The sequence below is a fragment of the Oenanthe melanoleuca genome, chromosome 6, assembly GCF_029582105.1.
Source record: "Oenanthe melanoleuca isolate GR-GAL-2019-014 chromosome 6, OMel1.0, whole genome shotgun sequence".
Lineage (NCBI taxonomy): Eukaryota > Metazoa > Chordata > Aves > Passeriformes > Muscicapidae > Oenanthe > Oenanthe melanoleuca.
The window spans coordinates 25,626,830-25,645,997 of record NC_079340.1 but is presented as its reverse complement, the minus strand read 5'-3'; the positions used below and the strand labels follow the sequence as shown (position 1 = coordinate 25,645,997).

The following is a 19,168-nucleotide window of genomic DNA, read 5'->3' as shown; positions in this document are numbered from 1 at the left end:
GACATGTAACACCTCACAGCCTCATCCCTGCCCTTCTGAGCCTGAAGGACAAAATGAGCAAGTCACTTCCCATTTACCCTCCACTTGACATTTTCCAGTCAATTTCGCTACTTTACATTTACTAAGTCTAGAATTGAAGGCAACAAGAACCAGAAGTTTTCCTTTATGAGGACATCACAAGAACCAGACAGGGCTTAAAGTAATACAGAAATTAGGGTAAAAGAGTGGTAGCCACTGCTTTCAATCAGATAAAGAAAAGGCTGAACTTACTGCAATTGCCCAATACTAGCAGAATCCAATTAGAAAAGTTTAATTAACAGCATACTCCAAGAAAAAAACCTTGGACAAAGCACCAAATGTTGATCAGCTCTCCCAAAGTGAGCCTATGGAAACAGGCCTGATGCCACAAAGCACAGAATGCTCGCTGACCAAAGCATGAGGTAGTGCTTAAATGTGGATAATATGAATATTGAATAGATGCTTGTAACTTTGCTCCTTCAGAACAGTGGGTAATTAATAAAATCAAACCCAACGGTTGCATCTGAACATTGCCCCTGATCACTGAGGGAGATGCAGCTGCTCAGACGTTTCAGAACAAAACTACTGCTTTTGCTAAACCTGCCAAATTTAAAATACCCTTTTAAAGTAGTTTCACATTTCTTCAGAAATATCTTTACTTCTAGGGACTTAAAGCTCTTGACCACAATTTTGCATAACCTGAGCTGTACCAATGCCGTATGTGTGGTTCTGGTCAGCGCTTCATGTTTTATCAGCTGGTTTAAAGAGCACAATAGTGCTCTCAGAGGTACACTGGGATTAAACAGGTTAGAAGCATGGTTTGGAGCACAATTTCAACCAGTAAAACCAAAAAATAAATACTATTTAATTTAATGAAAACTGATTTCAGCTTCTGAGCTATAGTGCCACAATGAAGGCAGGAGAGTAGTGCAGAGTTGTAAATACACCTCCCATTTTGCTAACTATCTCTTAGAAACAGTGCTATGTCAGACACTGGAAAGTGTATCCATTGACATAATTTTTTTCTGCTTTTAAAGTATAATTTTGGAACAATTATCACTGACTACTCTTTTTCTTATTTAAATTTCTGTTGCCTTAGATGTCCGTGAATACAGCACATTTGACTACAATCAAACTGCACACATAAGCAAACGAAACTAGAAAATTACAAAGCAGATGAAGAATCTGGTATTTTTAAAAGCTCTAACTCTGTTTCTGTTACATTTCTTTCTCAAGTAAGTTTCTCTGTACTAGTACATATGAAATTGTGAACATATTTGTACACAGTGCTAAAACGAAAAGTTCAAAGAGGGAACACTCACAATGTAGTATTTGCAGGACAAAATTATCTAAGTTATCTTGTAATCATAAGAAACTATTTACTCCACCCAAAATTTGTTTTCAGTCTCAAAAGTTCAATTAATAATTTTAATATAAATGGTATTTTGTTCACCTTCTTCTATATAACTTTTGGATATATTAGTGTGCCAGCTAAGTATACAGAGATAAGACACACTGTAAATAAAAGCTGATAACAATTCCACCACCCTCCAAAAGAACAAAAAAACCCCACCACAACATGGGAGGGGGGTGCAATCTGCAATGAAAACACTAAACAGCTATGATCCCACTATGATTTTGATTCTGGGCTTCAGACTCTCAGAATGTGCTAAGCCATTCCACAAAGCTCATTTTTCTTACAGGAAGTGATCTAATATAAAAAGTACTCTACAATTTTCAATCAACAGAAATACAGATATGAATGTATTAAGCCAATATCTATAAAGCAAGGCATTAGGTCACTTCCTGACAACTAATATCTAAAATCGACATTTGCTACTGCACAAAAGCATGCTCCTACAGCATTAGCTGAGAGAAGAACTTGGTATTTTTACAGAGTATATTGGCTCTGTTACCTCTGTAATCACTGCTGATGCATAATCCCTTCCCTGCCACTCCCCTGCATGTCACCCTCACGTCCCTTTCTCCCAACTCCAGCACATTTCAGTACTGGCTGTTAGTTACCAAACAAGCATTTTTTAAAATTTGGCAGATTCCAAAATCTTTCTGTGGTAAAACCAAAACTTGTTTAGACAGTCCAGCAGCTATTTTAAGAGGGTTTTTTGATGGAAAGCAAGGAAGGGGTCCTTTCTGAGAGGAGAGAGAGACAGAAAGCAAAGGGGGCTGCTTGCTTTTCAAAGCAGCATGTGAAAAACATCCTTCTCAAGAAGAAACAAGGCCTTCATCAAAAGGGTGCCAGTGGGGGAGGAGGGGACAGACATGGCTATAATGGAAAGTCTGGTCCATAAGAGGAGGCTCATGGGCTCACAGAACATCAAATATTTATAACAAGCAAATGTGCTTGGTGTGTTTTGTCCCTGGTCTGTAACCCAAAATTTGACTGAACCGAGAACCATCAACAGCACTCATACAGTGAGTGTCCTGACACCTGGAAGCTGGTAAATGTTGCAAGAACAGCCAGTGGTGGCAAACACCAGGCAGACACCCAGGAGCAGGGAAGAAACAGAAACTGCAGTGAGAGCTGGAGAGGCCCAGGGGCCGCCCCCAGCTGCGCACACAGGCGGCCACGCGCCATTGACTCGCCGCCTTCTCCTCTGCGCTCAAAGCTTCTCGCTGAACAATCCCAACCACAAAGCAAGCTGTAATCTGAAAATCATGCCACAACTTGTTTTAATATGTTGAACCATAACTGTGATGACTAAGAAATAAAGCCAGTGTTGCTGAACTGGCTACGGCTGCTTTTCTGCAACATGCATAAATGTAGGCTGATCGTTATCATTTAAGATGGAACCTAAAGTTCTTCCCTTCACTATTAAATTCTGTTTGCAAACCACTGAGGCACAAACATAGATTTCTGATTTTAAGGTCTTATTTAAATGCTTCTTTTTTAACTTACTGTTTACAAGAGAGATTGTCCAGTGGAGCAAAAACTGAACTAGAATAAGGTTAACGACACAATGGCTCACTGCTGTCTCCTACCATTATTCTTTGTCTTTGGTGGTTTCTTGAGCTCTAAAACATCGATATTCAGCTCAGATAAGCATGTAAAGAGACAGCTACTAACATTTAAAAGCAAGTAACTTCTAAACATTATAGAGACAATGCAAGGGAAAAACAAAACAAAGAAAATAGAAAATCCAGTCCAACCAGGTACGAACCTGACTCAAAAGAAACCACCTAAGCTTACAGGACTTTCTGAAGAAATAGGTGAGTCCAAACTATCTTGACTGCAGAGTGAGCAATTTCCTATCTATCACAAGTGACTTAACTGCCTAATAACTTTGTGCCTCTCCTACCCAAAGACCTTTCCCTCCAAGTATAGTCTTGAGGCATATTACAAGTGAGATTTTTCTGGTCTTTCAACAAGTTCAGTGACTACCAGGCACTAAACAACTTGGTAAATCAAACTACTACTCTGCACAGGAATTAACAGCATTAGTCCATAAGCCTTGAAAATGGAAATCTCACACTTGCTTAGAGAATTTTTCCCATAATTAACAGTTTATCCAGGGAACTCACTCCCTAAATGTGACACATACATTACACATAAGTGTTATGTAAAACAACATTCAGCAAGATTTGCAAAATAGCAACAAAAATAAAGGCTGCACTTATGAATGGTGTAAGTTAGATGCAACCTCCAGATGGAACGGGATCTCCAGATCCCATTAAAATTATCATCAATCCAGGAAGGAAGTTTAGTTCCAGTGGATACATTATCAGTGTAAACTCTGCTCAGGTCAAACTTTCTCAACCAAAAGCCACAGTAACTTCATCCTCAACAACTTACTGCTAGAAGAAAAGCCAAAGTGTCACTAAATGGTTCCCCACTTTACTATGCAATCAAGTATATTAATAAGTGCTCAACACTAAATCCTATTAAACTGACAATGTCCATTCTTCTGAGTATGTTCTGGTGACAGAGCTTAAAATCATGATGGCCTCATTTTTAGTCTTTTTAAATCAAAGCAGCCATCATTTTCTGCCATCTGTTTAAAACTGATTTAATGAGATAGGAAAAGTCATATTTTGTTGATTTATCCCATATAAGATTCTGAAACCAACCAGGACTGTGTTTATCTTAGTCTATTATTCCCAATGTAAGATGCAAACTCTCTGTATTCTATTGCATAAGAGCACGATGACCTTGTGGACTTGGGAGATTTTTTAGATGTTCCACCAAAGCATGTAATATACATGAATAATTTAAAACATTATTTTAGTTCTGTTTTTCTTTAGGCAAAGATGTAAGTTAAAATTATCTGTCAAAGTACTACACTTCAACTATAAGTGAGCCTTTCATTTCTTTATAAGCTCAGTTTCATTACAGAATGAACAAACAAGCAGTAGACATTTGCTTATAACCACAGAACACCTTAAGATTTAGAAGTAATGGATTTAGATTTTTTTTTTATTGTAACTCTCATTCTTAAAATATTTAAGATAAAATTTAAGGCAACAAGTATACCTTGCTTCAAATCTCAAGTGTGAAGCTATGTTGAGCTGAACACCAGTCATTCTACAGTCACCAACAAAAATTCATTCTTAAATTAGTTCCCCTTACTGAACATTTTGAAATAGTGATTTATTTTCTCTTCTCCAGCCTCTTCACATACCTATGGTTTCTGGCAGGTCCAGGAGCTCATTGTGCTGCAAGTCAAGGTTGGTGATCTGCGTGCAGCTTCCAATCTCTTCTGGAAGATGTTCAAGCTGATTGTGCGCTACATCCAGCGTTATGAGGTTACACAACTCACCTAAAAGCACACAGGAAAAGCAAAACATGAAGGACTTTAATGTACAGCTCTCGACAATGACCTCCACACAGAGATTAATAGAATCAGATGGATTTTGGGATAAGCTGAAAAAAAGCTACTGCTACCATAAAGCTATACATATAAAATAAGGTATTACTGGATCATAATTTCATCAGTCAGATCTAAAACCTGATCAACAATTTTTGAAAATCTCAGATAAAGCCTTAATAGATTCTCCAAAGAAATGTTATTTATTGATTGATTTTATTCTGACAGCTCAAGCTGTGGAATTCAAGTACAAAACTCACATCTTATACTTGTTTCAGGCTGTCCAGAAGTTTAAAACATCACTAATTAATTTAATTAAATTTTGAGAAATTAAGAACTGGTTTTATATCATTAACTATTCCTAGGCACAAAATCAACAGTTGAGAAACCGCAAAATTATCTGGCTGACAACCTAGATAATCCAAAGTCCAGAATGCTATTTTTAAACATTTTTAGTCATCACAAAAGACAACTTATGATAAGTAAAGTCTATGCAAGCAGACCTACAGCAAACAAAAGGTTGAAATGAAAGGCTTATCTATTAAGCATTTAAAAAGTTTGGATTTGCTTGGAGTTTGGAGCCACTTTACACAGAACTGCTTCATTTCTGACATTTATAAATTAATTTAAAAGCAGAACTAAGCACAACTCCTTGAACAGTAGTTTCACCTATTTTTATGTCAAACACACTGTGTTCTGAACAGAAGATTGTTGGGTTTGAAGAAAAGAAAAAAACCAACTGTGTGCACCAATACAGGCGTATGTATTCACATTTTTTGCATCTGATGGAGGTGAAATTAATGCATATGATTTGAACAGCTTCTACTCTCTCCAGTAAAGATGAGGTCACTGCATTTGTATATTAGAGTATGACTCAGTGAGTAACAAATTTGGAAGAGTAGCAAATTCCTTTTGAGGAGCAAATGTCTATTTTTAAGCTTCACCATTGTATCTTTGACACAAGGATTTTCTCACAGGCCTACAGGATTATCCTGGGCAAGTTCTGATGTGTAGAGTGTCTGCTCATTAGGTCAGCATATAATCACAACTGCTGACTTAATAAATCATAAAATTCAGACTCTGTTTAGAGTTCAGTGACATGTAGCCACAATACTCACCATGTATCACAGAACAATTGTGAAAGACCAAGAAAAAAGTCAACTTCAAACGTCATTATTCTGTTTTTCTTAGATTGTTAACATACAAACTGATATGTTGTTGCTACATTAATTAACCCAAAATGGGATATTTTTCTAGGAATTAAGCAAATGGAAATGGAAAGCTGGTGCTCAAGTAGTTACTCCATCACTGTGTCCCCTCTCTTACACCAGCAATCGAGTGTAGTCCAGGCAACCAGAGGCAACAGCTAAACGGGGTGTATCCAGCACTACAAAACCCATGTCAGTGCCATTACCATGCAGAAGAAAGCAAACATAAGAAAAAATTGAGCAAGAGTTAATGGTCTGTGGCAATGGCATCTTTATTATTCATGGAAAAAGTGCAGAATGCAATAGGAGGAAGAAAATCTTGAGGAACACTTAACCCTCCCTTTAAACAAACAAAAAAAGAGCCTCACAAAACTTTACTGAGGCAACTCAAGAACCTTAACACACTTCAGAGCAGCAGTTTTAATTTCATGATTGCTGTTTTCATTTGTTTTCGCTTCAGACCTTAACCAATGATGTCAAATTTGAAATATGGCATAAATTCCATTTCATCGCGCTGAGTTCTCATTTACTTGACTCTTCCCACTCTACATCTGCTGAAGTCTAAGAAATACTTGGGGGTTTTGCAGCAACATGTGCTGCACTTCATTTTTGCACCTGCTGATATCTTTGACAACAGCATGCTAAATGTTTGAAACAAACATCTTACCACCTAATCCTGAGGAGGAAAAATAATTAAAAGTAATGCCTATGTCTCTCTAGAAAATTAAGGGCTACCAAACACTTCAGTTTAATTTGGATGCCCATACTTAATATTGTTACCTTAAAGATGCAGGCATTATTTTAAAAAGCAACACTGGTAAGTATTTAATAAAAATATTGAACATTAAAACAGATTGAGGACTGTTCAACAAATTTTAGACTTTAGACCAGAAATCAAAAGTTAAAGCCCTATCACAAAGCATAGCTACTTAAGGAAAGGAATTCAAGAGATACAGAAATACTCAGCTTTTAATTAAATTCCTCAGTAAAGAATCTTGTTCTTGAACATAAAAATACTTATAGTTTGACAGTATTTCATCAAAATGGGTTTATTGCCCCCTTTTAGGGTAGAAGAAGAGGAGAGACAAAATGCTGTTGGCACTGAATTTTTTTCAATACTTTGACTTGAATTACTGAGACACAACAGAGGGCATGCAAGTCAACAAAAATCACTCAAGGTACATTTCTCCTGTTGCTCTCCATGACATACGGCAAAAAAAATCTTACATCCAATATGCTCAACAAGGTGAAAAATGTTTGGGTGATGTGATAGAGACTCAGATCACAGAAGTGAAGAGCATTAACCCAGCCTATCAACATAAACACTCAATTTGAGATAGAAATGAAAGAAAATCTCAGAATCAATTCATACCCCTAACAGTACATATATAAAGAGGTTAACTCAGAAACTCAGGATCAAGTCCAGCTCTTTATGGAATGGTCCACAGGGAGACATGGTATCATGAGCACCACACTCTAATCAACTGAGCTAAATGTTTTTTACATCTTCACATAGAAAGGCATACAGAGGACCAGCTGTGGCCTAAGAACTAAAATAAATAACTGGGTGTCCCAGTAGGTGTGAGACTCAAGACAGTGCATAAATGGAAAGGCTCTTCAGAGCAACTGGCAGACTGAGGACTGTGACTGCATATGGGGCTTGAACACCTACTATGAGCTAAAATGAAGAGCAGCTAGGGATGGTGAGAGCTGCTAGGGAATCTTTACTGAATGGGAAAGGGAAGAATCAAGGTAGCTTAGAAGGGCAAGCATAGGAAATCAGAGGAATAAGGAAATAAAAGGGTCAAGTCCTTTACAAACCAATGCTGGTTACATCCTGTGACCAACCTGCACCACCTGCCTTGTCTTCTCCTCAAGCTCTGTATTCCTGGGTGAGAAGCTCTCTGTTCTGAGGTCTGAGTACCAGCTGCAGCACAGTTAATGTGACCAGCACTACTGAACACATCCCAGGCCCTGGGGTGAGAAGGGCTCTGGCCAGCAGAGCACAGGCACAGAGCAGGGGCAGCTCGTGCCCGGCTGAGTGACCGCGCTGACCCACCGTGAATGGCCACACTGTGCAGGCACCGCTCACAACAGCGGCTCTGTCAGCACTCACACCAGCACAAACACATGGCATCAGCAATCAACACAGCAAATAATGATCTGCAAGCACAGAGGCCAAACTGGAGGCCATCTGCATAATGCTCTTCCCAGGAGCTGCTGTTTCAGTGAGCGAAAGCGTCCTTCTCATTGTCTGCACAGTGGCAGTTGTACTGACTAAATGCTTCTCAAAAAAAAAAAAGATGAAAATAAGTTTCACCAAGATACAACTGAAATCTTCCATTTTTGCTTTGCCAAGACAAGACGCATATGTCAAAATCCAAAAGAAAGTTTTCCTAAAGCAAAGATCTGTTCAGGTACAAAAAGAAAAATGCCTAATGAGTAAGGAGTTCATGATCTTTTTGATAGTAGAAGAATCAATATTTGCAAATTTTTTGTGCACTATATAAAGTTTGCTGAAACACATTTTTATCTTGATTTAACAGAAATAAGTCAGCTAGAAATGCGCAGCAGATCAAAATCAGCCTTAACCAGAAAGCAGTTTCCTGAAGAAAAACCCATTCCTTTTCATCATATGGACAACTCATGCATCACTTCACAAAAATACTGTTCAAGCACCCAAAATCACTACAATGAGGCAAGGATTGCTTTAGGAAAGTACTAACCACAGGTTAAATGAACTAACTTTTTGCCACAAGTTATGTCCCAAACAGACAAGTTCTAAACTCACAGTAGTGAATAAAGGATTCTCTATAGACTATCCCTTCAATGCAGTTGCAAGTAAGCACCCTCTCAATAATTAAAAAATAAACTAGGAAGATGCTAGGGTTTGGAGTTAGTTGTTTTTTGCAGGAGAGGTTTTGTTGCCTTTTTTTTTTTTACTATATTGCACTGTGATTGCAAAGGAAAAAAAAGCAATTAAAGCTCAAAGTCTGCCAAGAAAGCAGACAGGAATTGCATGTACTAGCTGGCTTGACAATAAAAGGTTTTAAAGTAGGAGCAATGCCCATCTGAAAAACATAAAACAGTTTCTCTATAAATAACCTTCACAAAACAGTCAGTTACACCCTAGAATGTAGTTTTTAAAAATTTGTATTTTAAAAGGCTCTAAAAAAATCATGCCATTCAAATGCATTTTTCAGAAGTGAAGACTGCAACCACCTTCCATTTAAAACTTGTTAAAAATACACCTAAGTATTCACTTCAACAATCCTTAAAAAAGGTGGAGTGAGCAATCACCTCACTGTTGTTCTCATACACACAAAGAATAAATGTTATAGTATGAACAATGCTAAATATACCTGCTTAAAAAAAAAAAAAAAAAAACCAGCACAATGAAATGACTAATATTTTCAGCATAATGAGGCAGAATTACAGTCCCATTTCATGACCAACTTTGAAAGCCTATTATGACAAGAGGGCCAAGTTACATGCCCTGACATACAAAACTCAAAGTCCTTTTTGGCTATTTAAAACATGAAATACTGCTTCATCAAAAGAACACTGAAGTACACATAAATTAACAGCTGGAGAAAGTATATAGGTCAATAGCAAAGAGGCTTCAGTGTCTTCAATCACTAATTCAGTCAATGGACACCACTCTTGGATGGCAAACACAATTTGTAATGTAGCCTGTTTTCCACTGGATTAACAACATGCCTGCCCATGCTTAAGTAGATTGAACATTATGAAATCCTTCACAACATGATAAATCCTAGGCCAGATGACACAGCAAGAGGATCAAGACTCTTATGGAAAATAGAAGAGGAGAATGCAAATATTAGTGGGACTTCAGGCTGGTGTGTCAGAAAATTGGTCGTAAGCTAATTTGTAAGTATTAATTATCCAAAATCAGCAATGCTGGGAACAAGTTACAAACAGTTCCCATAACTTTCATAGTTATTCATCTTTCACTTGGTTCTCTGCTGGCAAAGGAAAAAATAAAAAGGAAAAATAAATTTGCAGTCCACAAAATGTCTTTGGCAAGAATTTTTTGTAGAAAAAACTAAAAGCAAGTTTCCTGCTTTCAGAAAAACATTTTAAAACAATTTTACAGTTTTGGAATCTTTTGCCTCTCTATGAGATCCAGTACATCACTGTGACACACAGCCTGAGCTCTCCATTCTGCATTACCAACTGCCAAAAGAACAGGTAAGCAGAGGTAAGAACTATTCTGAATTATTACTGAACAACTGTAACTTACACAGAAGAGTTACTAAGGACAAGAAATGTAATTTTAATATGGTCATGGATGCCTTACTGACTACTAAAGTTAAAATACTCATGTAAGTAAGAAATAAGCACATTAATATTATTCACAATTTGCAGAATGCACACCAGCATTTAGTTGTGGGAACCACTCAAAAACACAGAAGTGAAGCTCAGCTGAAATGACTTCAAATCTGCTCTAAAACAAGCTTCAACAAGACACAACAGCAGACTTTTTATTTATTGCTTATAACTGAAAGCAACAAACACAAATAAAATTGAAAACATGTTCAAACAAAATCCCAAACATGAGAAACATAGAAAAAAGTCTTAGCAAGGGCTCAAGACAGGATTTAAGGCAGACAGCAGAACCTCATTTGAGTACCAAGGCAAAGGCAAAGTCTGGCACCTAGCAGGGAATAACCCTGTAAAAAGGTACAGCCTTGCCCCAGGAGGTGAGAAACAGCTATGCAGGGAAGGACCAGGGGGTCCTGGTGATGCTGAACCTGGGCTAACATCTGGATCCCATCCATTCTCAGTGTCAAACAAGCTCTCAAATAAAGGCTAACCACCTTCCAGGCTACATTAGCAAGCACAGCCTGAGGGAAGTGATTTTTTTTTCCTCTGTTCTTATGAAAGTATTCAAACAGTTAAAATAATTGCAGCATTGAATTTAAAAAGAAAAAAAAAGAAAAATAAGAAAAAAAAAGCCTGGACTTCTAACAAGCTGTCAGTATTTACTGGAATTACACTTGGGGCATCGTCCCAGTAAGCTCTTCAAGTAGATCAAAAAGGCAGAACTACTTTATCATTATCCTAAAGCCAGTCTGAAGAAAATGTAATCAGGAGGAATTTGACTAGCTGACAAGACAAAACTGCATCCCCACAAGAGCTTTCACAAGAATCAGAACCTAGATACTAAAGCTGAAGCTGGTCAAAAGGAGTTCTACACTCTTCCTGGAGCTCAAGAAAACCACCAGAATTGGATCAAATAAGCAGTCATTATCTCTGACTCCTAGAGAGCAACACACATGCATCAAAGCCTGTATTTATTCCACTCACAACTTCATGCTTTTATCACATTAAAGTACAAATATATAAAAGTATTCTCAACCCCTGTTTTGCAGACATCACCACGCCAATTAAGTCCAGAAATACAATTTTTTTTCCCTTCAATATAAACAAATGTTTCTCTATATTTTCAGGTTTGCTAAAAAAAGGAAAAAAAAAAAAAGGAAATGAAATTCACAGCATCACCGAAAAGCTCTGCAACTAACAAGTTGTTTAATAAGGAGGCACCACATTCAGCATGGAGTGAGTAGACCTGAACTAATGTGGCTGCACACATCTGATCCACTGTCTATACTACCGAAAACAAAACAGGTGCAACTGTTATGAAAAAGAGTTTCAAAGCAGTGAAGAAACCACAAATTATCTAAATATTGGGTAGATGGGGGAAGAGAAGAACAGAAGAGAGTCTCGAAGACATTCCTAGTCTGGTGTAGGCAGATTCCCTGAATTGCATTCTAAAAATACTTCCCTTGCAGAACAGCCCTGACCAGATTCCCCCCAGAAAAAGAGCTGCATTCACAGACAGAAAACACAATATTTGGAGTCTCAAGAAACTTGCAGAAACTATGTAAATGTATTTTCAACCACATTTACAATATTATTTCTATTTGAGCTGTGTATGCTAGCACGACAAAAATACTCAAAACTTGTGTAAGATGTAACCTTGTCTTTGCAAAGAAAATATTATCAATTTGATTGTGCAAAACAATTCCTTCAACACAACATGGAGGAATGCAATAAAACTCCAAATATAAGAAATGCAAAAGGCTTGCTTAAGTAACAGCCTGCAAACTGAAACATTTGCTTGGCCTCATCCCAAGATAATTCCTCTGGTTTTCATCCTTCTCATGCTGACTGCCTGACTCACCAAAGCATTCACATTCTTCCATTCTAATCTTTCACTTTTTGATCTCAGTGGAATGGACAATTTACCAGATAAGGAGATGAAGCTGGTGTCCACCTTGTGAACTCATCCCCACAATTATCCCTCCAGACTGTCTTTTGGCAAAGTTTTCACATAGAAACCTTTCTGTTAAGGTTTTATTTCATGGATGCCACCCGAGATTGAACAGCCAGGAGAACAGGTAAGCTCTGTCTTGCACTTGCACTTGGGGGTGTGTGTGTGTGCGTTTTTATGTGTGTATATATATACATATATGTATGTATATATATATATATATGTATAGACATATATATATATATATGTATAGACATATATATATATATCCAACAACTGTGTAACAGTGACATTTACAGTCAGGAACAACAATCAAAGCAAATTTGCAGACCTTGCTAAAGATGAACTGCATTTATAGGAATTTAAAGGGAAAGAAATGGACAAGCCTTTGGAAGAAGAAAACTGAGAATTACTAAAAAAACAAGCTGCACCAGATTCAAGAAATTCCTGATAGGAAAATAGCTGGATGTGGGTAAGGAGTCAGGAAAAGCCTCATATCCAAACTTACTCTGTTTCTGGCACGTTTGTTTAGGGCTAGGGTCAGAACCAGGATACAGGGTAAGAGGCACTCTGAAACAATTTATCACCAATGTCAGGTAGGAAGCAATTTGTAAGAAAGAACAACATAGAGTAGCTTTGCCATCAAGAAACTCCCATCAATTGATTCTCACCACTACACATAAAAACATTACAAAAAATGGTTTCAGGAAGGTGCAGCTGAGCTAATGCTATCAGGATTCCAAGAGGCTACACCAGGTTCTGTGGTACAAGACATCAAAAGCAGCAGGAAAGGCAGGAAAAGATTCTGACAGCAAAACTGGATGTATTTTCAATAGCTCCCTGCAGACAGCAATCCACCCTTACCCAGAGCACCTGCAGTGCACTTGACATGCTCATACACAACAAGAGCAATCCTACCTGAGAGGCTTTGCAGTGAGCTGCAGTGAGCCCAGCTGACCCCACAGCTCAATGAGAGCCAAGGCAGGGCTCTCCTTGCTCCAGTTCACTTGTCCCACTCCTCCTCCCACACTTCAGTTCCAGGCTGAATTAGTGAATACACTAATTTCAATTACCTAAAGTAACAGACAACAAAAGTAGTAGCTGGGAAGCTGCTAGGAAGGGAGTGGATATTGCCATTTTAAGTATCAAGAAGCTGTTATACATCAGCACATCCATCTCATGAAAACTCTCACTAATTCACCTGCAGGCTAAACATGGGGAAAAAAAAAAAAAAACCAAACCCCAAATTATTTAAGTATTTTTACATCCTTTTCAAACAAATATGTTCATATTTGAAAATATAACAATGCATACCAAGACCTCTGCTTACTATACAGTTGACTGAAATAAATTTCAGATCCCATTAAAAATGTAGAGGCAATACAGATCTTCTAAAAAAGTGTTAAGAGAAGTCTGATAAATACAAGAAGAAATTATTTAGTACGTACCTACCTATAATAAAGCTTACCTATAGTAAAGCAATGGAATGAGAGGTGCTTAATTCTGGGGGGAAAAAGACTAGAAACACACACATCTGTTTTATTATCTGTAGATAATAACACTTCCTCTTTCTCACTAAAATGCTTGTTTTAAATGCGAAGCAACTTTTCCTCATGTGTAGTCACCTAATTAAAGTTCTTGTTAAAATAGAACCAAACTTTAGCTTATTTCCCAGCAGCTCAGAGCTGGCAGGTTCACCTCTTCCAGGTTTTCCTCAAAACAAACACTTTACACAGGTCAGTTGTAAAGCAGTTTCCAGGACCACCTGAGAACAAATGTACGCAACAGAAAAGGCTGCATCTAAGAACAATGGAACATCACTGACATAAAAATCAACTACTCAAAGACATACTGGGTGTTGGAATAAAGGTCTCAGTTATCAGAGCACTTAAAGCCCTACATTCAACTTATTTCAATGAGAGTAGAAGGAAAATAAACTTTATTTTATAAGGCTGGAGACTAAACATTCCTAGCAAAGCAATGGGATGATGGCTTACAAAGCAGGTGACCCTTTATTTTAAAGCAACAAGGTCCTAAAGTTGGAAAGCCATTTATCCTTATACAAAACTGAAAATTTCTGTTTAGTAACAGTGAAAACCATCACGAGTCTGTAGCACCAGGGTAAGATTTCATGCCATCCCTCTTTGAGGGAACAATAGTGACATTTTTCAAACTGAAGTCTGGATCTTTAATTTTCTTTTTTGTCCAGACCGACCTTTTGTAGCACATCTACTTTCAAAAGACAAAGTAAAGAAAACCCAGGATTCTTTGCACAGTGTGCACCAGATCAGCAACATGAGCACATCGTAGTTAACTGCTACAAAACTCTTCCTTGCTGGACAAGTCAGTGGGTTACATAAGCTTTGAATTTTTGAAAATACGAACAAGCACACTAGCATGCCATTGTGAGCCTTAGGCCCTAGAACAATGAGGCATTTTTAAAAAGAATTTGAAATGCTCCACATGATATTGCTTTATAAAAGATAATGGCTTCATTTTACTCACCGCTCTGCAGCAACAAAAATTTCTGTATTATTTACAAGCTGATAATATGAGTGCTTGCTAGTTTATAGTATTTAGATACTGCATTATAAAACATATAAAGGATTAAAGGCATTGAGACTTAAAAGGGAAGGGTTTTTTTGAAGTGCATATGTGAAATGTAGATAAATACTAAGTGTTTAAAGAAACAGAAATTCCATTGGAAAGCTAGAAGTACAGTTCTCAGTTTCATTTTTCAGCTATGTTTTCAACTCAAGCATTTCATTAGAAAAAAGTGACATGAAAGTGAGTGAGTAGAAATCAATTACAGAAGTTAAACTATCTTATCTGGTTTTACGCTGATGAAAAAGATTTTCAAATGCTTGTACTATGTGTCTTGGCAGTTTAAATTATTTGTATTAAACACCAATTCATTTTATTTTTCACCTGATTCAATTCCAGGCAACTTAGCCTGAGAAATTTACTTTGAATTAAAAAGGGTGCTGTTGAATATGATGATTTCCCTTTGAAATCCCTCATAAGGGTGACAGTTGTCCTGCATTTGTGCTTCTAAAAGGCCTTCCACAATGAGGTGCTGACCCGTAACAAGGAACATGAGCATTATCACAACTCAAATAAAGGCAGGACTAACTGCTGGATACAAAGACAGAAGTAAAGTAGTTAATGTTCTCAAGCTAGGGTTTTATAGAGAACTGAGAACACTGCCTGTACACACATCAAGACAATTAAAAAAATACAAAAGAAAGAAACAAGTCACATTCTCATGACACAAGTACCTACTAATTTTCCCATGAAGCAGCGACACATTATCTCTTTCAAGACTACTGTGAACAAACACATATAGACATTACACACTTCTATGTACATCATATTCAACGAACAAGAGAAATAAAGAGGTTTCAGCAACAGCAGTGTCTGCAGTATCAAACGCACCTAAGAGAAATTTCTAAAGCACATCACTAGGATCCAACACCTCATAGAAGCTCTTTTCTTCACACACTACTAGTATTACTTTAAGTTTATGCAGCACTATCCTCAGCTGAGCCTCAGAAGACAGCTCTTTGCTGTATTAACTAATAACTAAGCCACAAACAGAACCAGGTACAATACTGACAATTGTATAACAGCTCAACCAGCTAAATTGGCCACAATTTCTTCAGTGAATGTAGAAACACGCAGTATGCAGAGTCTTCTGTAAACATCAGCCCCATGGTTTCCAATATGATTTGTTGATCAGTAAAAAATTCAATGAGGTTATTGAACTTAAACTGAAGTGTCAAAATAGTGTAGCCATGTATCTGAACAATCTAGGCCACAATCTGTATCAAGTGCACCAACCAAACAATATTTAACTGTTCTTCTACATTTTTTAGTTTAGATAATTGTTTATAACAGGTGCAGTTGATAAGCCATTTTTAGGTGTTTTTCTGCAGTCTATCAAACTTTCTGAAACTCTTCAAGGCTACTGAAACATAAATTGTGCTAAATTAGGAGAGAAAAAGCTAAAACAGAATACCAAGATTAAAAAACCCAAAATAAACGTGGGCAGTGATGCTCTAGACTGCAACCAATCATCTTACCTGCAAAGCCCATATAAAGAACATAAACAAAATAACAGCACCAATCAAAAATATGTAATTGCACAAACAGTAGTTTTAAAATGTATAAATAAAGTTAAAAGTAAACAATAAATCAACTTCTACATAATCATATTAATTTACTGTCCAAAAGTCCTTCGTTCCCACAAAACAGGTGAAAATTGTAATTCCTTCATTCTCCCAGGGGAAATTTAAAGGATTTCTCATGACAACTCAAAAATTACATGGATCAGAAAATACCACATCAACCATTTCATTTCTGCCTAGCAAAAATGACTAGACTAGGCTGCTCCAGCAGCTGCCACAGGGAGCCAAAGGCTCAGACCAACAGCTGGCATCACCACTGCATTTCTTCACTGCTGTCACCATGGACAAAGCCTGACCTGGGCACTGCTGGTAACTGGGTTAGCAGTTTCAGGCATGTCCAGGAGTTCCCACCATCAACAATGTGTTATCTTATGTATCCTTCATATCAACATGCAAGATAAAGAGTAAACACTGCCAGCTTGAGAAAGATCTAAAGATCTAAAGCATTTCCCAAGTTTTGCAAAATTAGTGACTACAGGGGCGACTTCAGTAGCAACACACTGGCCTGGACAACAGGAAAAATCCCACAGTAGCCTTTGAAAACAGGGCATGGGAATTATTACTCACAGTAATAATTACAAGGTTTTTTTTCACACTTGAAGAAATTCAAAGCAGTTCCCTAATTGTGTGAAGTTTATGTTTCCCCACCCCCTAAAAAAGGGCTAAACTATTCTTGCATTTTAAAAACCGGTGATATATAGAAAAAAACCCTACTGATTAACAGAATCACACTTTTATAGGGTACACACATTGTTCAAACATTGTTTGAGAACAGTGTTACAAAGACATATTTTCCATGAAGCAGAACGAATTAGGAACAACACAGAAGTTCTTGATATACAGGTAGTCCAGCACATTTTGTGCAATAAAACATTTAAATTAATAATGCACTTTCATACTAGTTCACCATCTTTTTAACTTTTGTAACAAGGTTTGGAAAAACAAATACTACTCATTACAAAGCCATAAGAATCTTCAGCCATGTGTACTACATTTGGTCACTTCAGAGTCCATGTATTAATAGATTCATGACTTATAAAAGGCAAGCACTTGCACAAATTATTAACCTAGATTATTAACTGTTACAGCACCCAACAGCTAGCTCATGGTAATAGCATGTAGTTACCTATTCTACCTTGTATTACTGTGGTCACACCCCTCTTTTACATGCCCATAATGTCTTTATTACTTGGAAGAGTTCATAAATGATTTATAAAAAAATCTTAAAATAAAAAGTGCCCCTGTATCTCTTTTTGTTTTTTTAAACCATCTGGGCTCTCAAGACACAATATGCAAAAGCACAAAGCAAAGATGAAAACAAGGTACATTTGATTTCAAGATGACAGATGAAGAAAAAGGGCTTTTGCTGTTTGAGAAATAAAAATATATATATAAGGTATTGACTATTCTTGGGCTAACAGTGGAACAGTACGATCAAGAGCATAATTTTCTGTAGTTTTAAATGAAGCACAGTTGGAAAAGTGACAGTTTACATATAATTAACTGAGCTGCAAAGTGAATGTAAAAACAGCATCGCATTTCAGTCAGTATAATCACTTACCAATTTCAGCAGGTAGTTGCTTGATTTTGTTCTCTCGTATGCTAAGCATGGTGAGTTTTGACAAGTTTTTGATATCCTTTTCCACAGTAGTTATACGATTAAAGCGTAGGTACAGAGTGGCGAGGGAGCTTAGCCTGTACACCACCGAGGGGATTTCTCTCAGTTTGTTATGCCGCAGGTCAAGCATGCGCAGTTTCTTCAAGTTATCAAGAGAGTCAGGCAAACTGGTGAGTGAGTTTTCACTCAGAGCCAGTGTCACCAGGTTCACAAGACAGCCCACCTCTGCTGGTAGGCACTGCAGTTTGTTACTGTATAAATAAAGTTCTGTTAACTGCGTTAGCTCTTTGATAGCTGATGGAAGTAAGTGTATAGACCTCTTGGACAAGTCCAAGCGCATAGAATTCTCTTCCCGGCATTTATTTAGCTCTTTGATCACTTCAGCATTGCTGGATTTTTTGCGAGTACCTGTGGCAGGATTAGGTCTTTTTATCGTATTGTCCACTGAAAAAGCTACCCCAGGCTGCGTGCTACTGGAGTCCTTCTTTCCATCTTTGGCATCTTTCCCTTTGGTCTTCGGCTCCTTTTCTTTGCTTTCTTTCCCAAATCCTCCAGAGGCCTTAGCCTCCTTCTCCCTTTCTTTTGACGATTGGACTTTTGAATCCTTCTCTTTACAGTCCTTTTCTTTTCCTAGATTACTACTCATGGTGATTCAACGTTCAGCAAGCACCACATGAAATCTGTTTCTGAAGTCCACAAGAACAATTCAATGCTGAGGCAACAAGTATCCTTAAAACACGCAAATGTTCAATCCAGGCAGCAGCTTCAGAGGTGTGACACCCATTTGCTACATATTGGTTCTGAAGGCACTCTTTCCTAATCCTACTATCAGGAGATTCAGCTGCAGAGATCAGGTTAAATGCTCCGTATTAGTATTTCTGGAACACAGAGAAGAGAAACCAAAGTTAGCGTAAATACAAAACTTCCAGTTAAATATTCTGTGTTTCTACATCAAGTCCATGCTCACTAACTCAAATTAATGATTCTTCCTTCTGTTCAAATGTCAATGAAAAACC

General features: G+C 37.5%; 1 protein-coding gene across 4 annotated transcripts in view; it reads right to left on the bottom strand.

Annotated features, from left to right (window-relative positions):
• SHOC2 (SHOC2 leucine rich repeat scaffold protein) overlaps positions 1-19,168 on the bottom strand; it is a 65,637-nt gene that overhangs the window by 22,728 nt on the left and 23,741 nt on the right. For all 4 annotated transcript variants that reach the window (XM_056494402.1, XM_056494403.1, XM_056494405.1 and 1 more), the window contains 2 exons: positions 18,096-19,030; positions 4,656-4,793 (listed from right to left, as the gene is read on the bottom strand). In XM_056494402.1, the coding sequence (XP_056350377.1) occupies positions 4,656-4,793; positions 18,096-18,798 (841 nt within the window). In that variant the 5' untranslated portion in view covers positions 18,799-19,030. The remainder of the gene's footprint in view (positions 1-4,655; positions 4,794-18,095; positions 19,031-19,168) is intronic.